This window comes from Benincasa hispida, chromosome 8, assembly GCF_009727055.1.
Source record: "Benincasa hispida cultivar B227 chromosome 8, ASM972705v1, whole genome shotgun sequence".
NCBI lineage: Eukaryota > Viridiplantae > Streptophyta > Magnoliopsida > Cucurbitales > Cucurbitaceae > Benincasa > Benincasa hispida.
In genome coordinates this window covers 19,433,925-19,439,775 of record NC_052356.1, presented here as the reverse complement: position 1 = coordinate 19,439,775, position 5,851 = coordinate 19,433,925, and the positions used below count along the sequence as shown (strand labels likewise).

The window sequence follows — 5,851 nt, the reverse complement described above, 5'->3', positions numbered from 1 at the left end:
AGGCGATATTATCGTAGTACTTAATTTTTTTTTCTTTTATCCATCATTACTAAATTAAAAAAGAAAAAGTCACCGTGAACATAATTCAATTAACATATCATATGTATTGATAATCAAGAAATCTCTATCGTCTATAGGCCATGTTTACTATTCCGTAATGAGAAATGGTATAATCATCATAGAATTCTATTAATGGATCAATTGTAATGAGTCTAAATTACAAATATAATTGAATTATTTGTAATAATAAAAGGTAGCGGGTTCTATGTAATTTTCAACTCAATGAGATTGAATACCTTCTGTTTCTTTTGTATGTTTTGAATACAGATTTGGATGCTAGTTCTACTGTTCATTATAATTACGAAATACACGTCATCTAGGATCCATACTTTTCAAATTACCGTTGATGAATTACGTTTTACTTTTAGTAAACGTGGTAATGGTTTGAATCTTCCCAAAAAGAAAAAAGAAAAAAAAAAAAAGACAACAAAGTATCAAACATGACGACGTGCAACCAATAAGATAATTTCAACCATTTATTTCAATCCATGTGCTTTACTCTCTTTCCAATGAACAGTCAAAACATTGGAAAACAAAAACAAATAAAAACATTTATTTTTCAATAATATCAACATAGTGAGATGAGCTTTACTCAAGATTTTAGTATATTTTAAAGGATGTTTTTGAAAAGAAACATTAATATAAAAAATTCGTAAAAGAAATTTAAATTAACAGATCATTTTTAAATTTTAATTACTAAGACATTATAAATATTTGATCGATTTTTCTAAAATGTAATTCATCCATCATATAAATATTGAGTTGTGGATGAAAATTGAAGAGTTTACTTTAAATCGCAACGAAATCAAATATGATTTTTTTTGGTCAAATATATTGACCAAACTCAAAATTAGGAATCCAGCGAAAAGATTCTTGCTTTTATGACTTTTCCTTCTATATAATTTTCTCTTTTTCAGGTGGTCAACACAACTTGAGCATCAAGAAATAATTAGAGAGTACTCAAAAATAAAAATAAAATAATAATAATAATAATAAATCCATTCCCAAGCCCGGTTCAGCTCCCCCAAATCGTGTTTCCCATTATTTAATTAATTTCCTTTTGACTGTTATTTTTCCGTCTTTTTTTTTTTTTTTTTTTGGTTTAAAGAAAAAAGAATTTGCAGAAATATCAATTCGTACTTTCCTAAATTTTTTGAGTTATATCAATTAAAATTTTACACTAACAATTATATCAATTAAAATTATAAATTTTTACAAGTGTTTTAATTTATATTCTAAGATTACGTAAAATAAGCTTAGAATTTTATTAATGATTAATTAAAAGATTATTTTCAAATATAGAAAAATGAATCAAAATATTTATAAATATAACAAAATTTCACTATCTAAATGCAATAAATTACAAATCTGTGTCTTACTATTTGTATCTATGTGTGTCATAATAGACATAAATAGTAGTCTATCGCGGTCTATTATAGAAAAACTGTAATATTATATTGTTATTTGTAAATATTTTGAGTAGTTTTGTCATTTAAAACATTTTCCCCTAATTAAACCTCCAAAGTTTCAAATGCGAATCAATTTAAATTTTTATTGGATTTTTTCTTTGAAAATTGTCAAAGCATCAATTCCAAACATCCATTTGTTAGTCCGAGATTGGCAAAATGAAATATTAGAATTAATGCATATACAATTTTCAAAGACTTAGATTCATGATGTACAATTTTCAAAGACTTAGATTCATGGTGGTCATATAAATATGATTTATTTAATAATTTTTTTTTACACCCAAATGCTGTAAAGTTAGGTTAGTTGTCTTGCGAGATTAATCGAAATGTGCATAAACTAACCAGACACTCATATATATCAAAAAAAGGAAAAAAAATGCAACAATTGAATAAATCTGTATCCGTGTAAGAATTGATGCACAGACATTTTTCAATAAAAAGTAAATTTTTACTTTTTTTTTTTTTAAGAAAACCAACATTCAACAATTACAAAACAAGTTATATCCGGCTCGACTAAAAGACACAACCAAATAGAAAAATTATCTTTCCAACAATGAGATTGAAACCCATCCAAAACCCAGCGAGCCAATTCAATATCATATTTTGACAATGTCAGATGTGACAAAACTAGATCTCATGCTACGGCCAATGGACATAATATCTGCGATCACCGATTCACTTATGACAATTTAAAAGTTTAATTAATACAATTATAAACAAAAGAAAACTATCCGAGCGTGTAAATTGATATAATGAAAAAAATTATTGTTTAAATGGATAATTTTTCTAGAATTTTTGTATGAACAACATATTCTCAACCTCCTAAATGATCAATGACCCGCCCTTTACAATAAATGAAATCTAACATTCTATTTACGTCAAAGAGCATTACCATGTATTATAAAGTATCACGTTAGAGATGATTAAATCTATCATAACCCAAACACAATGACGAAAATATGAAAAATAAATACTGTGACAGACATGACAATCACGTTAAGATTATGATAGATATGATTATTCTTAAAACAATAGTGTATAAAGTTGGAGAGCGTAATTTGTATAAGTTAGATTTCATTTATTTTTAGAGTTGAGAATTGGGTATCCGTGCAAAAAATGTCAGTTTTTTTCCGTAAAAGAATTTCCTTAAAAAAAATTGTATGGCGAAATCAAGAGAAGGGCTTCCTAGAACCATCGTTGCCGTCAGAAATGGCCCGACACTTGGCCTTCTGACTCTTAAATACCCTAAAATATTCCCAATCCGTGTTCATATTTCCACATTTCCACCGATTCTCTTCACATTTTCTTCAAAAAAATTTCTGGGTCTTTCATTTCTCATCTCACTCTTCCAACCCTTTCACTTTTATGGATAATCTCCTCGATGATTTTCCCAATTCTTGGAATAATTATCCCTTCCATCCCCATCTCTCTAATGGCTTGTTCAAAGTCAATCGCGATTCCGTTGATGCCCTTCAAATTCCGGCCAAGTCACAGCAACATCAACACCATCTCAGTAATAATTCCTCCTCCTCGCCGTCGTCGTCTAGCTCCGAAGGCGACTCGCCGGACAGCCATGACACCTCCAATACCATGCTCAAATACATCACTGAGATGTTGATGGACGAAGGAGAAGATCTCAAAGCACAGCCCTGTATGCTTCTCGACTGTTTGGCTCTTCAAGCTGCTGAGAAATCTTTTTATGATGTTCTTGGCCAGAAATATCCCCCTTCTCCAATCGGAAATGGTGATTCTTCTCAGGATTTTAGCTGTGATAGGGCTGTAAGTAACAACGGTGAGGATGAATCTGAATCTTTTAATGGTAACTCCTCTGTTTTTGCCCCTTTTCAAAACTCTGTTTTGAGTCGAGATTCGTTTCTTGGGATGCAATTTATTGGTCATTTTAGGCAAGGAGCTGAAGAGGCTAGCAAGTTTCTTCCTGTTAATGGAAGATTTGGGACCATTGACTTGGATAATGATTCTTATAGTTCTACCTCTGTTCCTTCTAGGGCTGTTGATTTTTCTTGGTTTGGTGCTGAGAGTGATGGTAGATCCGTCCTTGAAAATGGGTTGTTAAGAGAGAAAAAAAACCGTTTGAGGGAGGATAGTGATGAGGAGTTGAGAAGTAATAAGCAGTCTGCTAATTTTGCTGATGATAATTCACTGTCTGAGTTGTTTGATGAGGTTCTTCTTTGTCGGGGCGAAAGTCGGCAGTCTCCCCCATCGTGTGGTTCCGATGAATCGTCGGAGAGCGAAGCGAATAAGAAGTCGAGAGGGAGAGGGAAAAGGAAAGGGAAGAAGAGTACTCGTTCTAGGAAGCAAGAGAATAGTGTGGAAGTTGTGGATTTGTGGACATTGTTGACTCAATGTGCTCAAGCTGTTTCAAATTATGATCAAAGGACTGCAAATGAGTTGCTAAATCAGATTAGGCAGCATTCTAATTCATCTGGGGATGGAAATCAGAGATTAGCTCATTACTTTGCTAAGGGTCTCGAGACTCGTCTTGCCGCCGGGACGCCTCTGTATTTGCCCTTTGCAAGTAATGAAACCTCTGCTGCTGAGATCTTGAAAGCTTATCAGACGTTCATCAAGGCGTGCCCGTTTCGGCGGATGTCGTATTTCTATGCCAATAGAACGATTCTTAAGCTAGCTGAGAAAGTAACAACTTTGCATATTGTTGATTTTGGTATTTTGTATGGTCTCCAATGGCCTTGCTTGATTCAACGGCTCTCGCGCAGACCTGGTGGGCCTCCCAAGCTTCGGATCACGGGGATCGAGCTTCCTCAGCCTGGATTCCGCCCTGCTGAACGTGTTGAGCAGACTGGTCGGCGTCTTGCACATTACTGCAAGAGATTCAATGTGCCATTTGAACACAAGGTCTTGGCCCGGAAATGGGAAACGGTTCGATACGAGGATCTCAATCTTGACAGAGATGAACTGACTATTGTGACTTGTATGTTCCGAATGAAGAACGTACCCGACGAAACGGTGGTCGCAAACAGCCCAAGAGACAGGGTTCTGAAGTTGATCAGGAAAATCAATCCAGATCTCTTCATTCATGAAGTCACCAATGGGTCATTCAACACTCCCTTCTTCAACACAAGGTTTAAAGAGGCACTCTTTTACTACTCATCGTTGTTCGACATGTACGAGGCGACAGTGCCTCGAAACAATCCAATGAGGCATCTGTGTGAGAAGGAAATCCTAGGAAGAGACATCATGAATGTCATAGCGTGCGAGGGGCTTGAGAGAGTTGAAAGGCCAGAGACTTACAAGCAATGGCAAGTAAGGAACACAAGGGCCGGGTTCAAACAAGTACCATTAGACCAAGACCTACTGAAGAGTGTGGAGAAGATAGTAAACACAGAATACCATCAGGACTTTGTGATCGATCAGGACGGGTCGTGGATGTTGCAAGGGTGGAAGGGACGGATCATCGACGCGTTATCGTGTTGGGTAGTTGCCTAAAAAGGCCAAGGAAGCTATTAGAAGACTTAGAAGTCTTGTAATATTTATCCATTTTGATAATCCTTTAAGTTTTGTGTCTGCTAGTTTATGTATGTAGCTTGATTGTTGGAATTTTGTACATAAATTTGGAAAATCACCTATAAAAAAAAACAAGAAATCTATTTCTTACAAAAATGACCTTTTCTTTTATCATGTACCCATATCTAGAAGGAAAATTATTATAGAAAATAACAAAATTTTAATTTTTTTTTTTTTTTATAGAGGTTGATATAAGTCTCTTGCTACTAAATATTAGTTCATAACATTGGAGAGACCAATAAATTGTTTTAATGTAGTTTTTTTTATTAAAAAATACAAAAGTAGTTCGAAAACATATATTTTATTTTGTTACTGTGTTTTGATCTGCTTCTTGCTTCCACATATAAATTAAATAATATAATGATATTAAATTTAATAATTTTCAATAAACAATTAATTGAGAATGTGTCAAACATTGAAACAAAACAACAAAATATCGGCAATCACAAATTAAAATAAACATTTTGTTAAAGTGTCCCGTGGATGCATTTCAATTTTTTTTTTTTTTTTTTTTTTAAAAAAGCCTAATTTACCGGAAGGTAGAGATGTTCAAGGGGATAGAGGTGGAGATATACAATTTATGTGTCAACGTTAGACCGTATCACCGATAGAAGTCTATCAACAATATAGTTTACCATGAATAAATTTAGATACATATACACAAAACAATAATAATAAAGTCGGAGTTAGAAATGAGGAGTACAATTTTGTCATAATTTTGTTTAGTGAACAAAGAGAAATTTCTCCCACTCCCTCTTCATTTTCGATTTAGTCTCATA

At 33.4% G+C, this 5,851-nt stretch overlaps 1 protein-coding gene across 1 annotated transcript; it reads left to right on the top strand.

Moving 5' to 3' along the window:
* The first annotated feature begins 2,645 nt into the window (after positions 1-2,645).
* LOC120083055 (scarecrow-like protein 14) lies at positions 2,646-5,168 on the top strand. The gene has a single exon (XM_039038576.1). The coding sequence runs from the start codon at positions 2,895-2,897 to the stop codon at positions 4,992-4,994; it is 2,100 nt and encodes a 699-aa protein (XP_038894504.1). The 5' UTR covers positions 2,646-2,894; the 3' UTR covers positions 4,995-5,168.
* Positions 5,169-5,851: the final 683 nt, after the last annotated feature.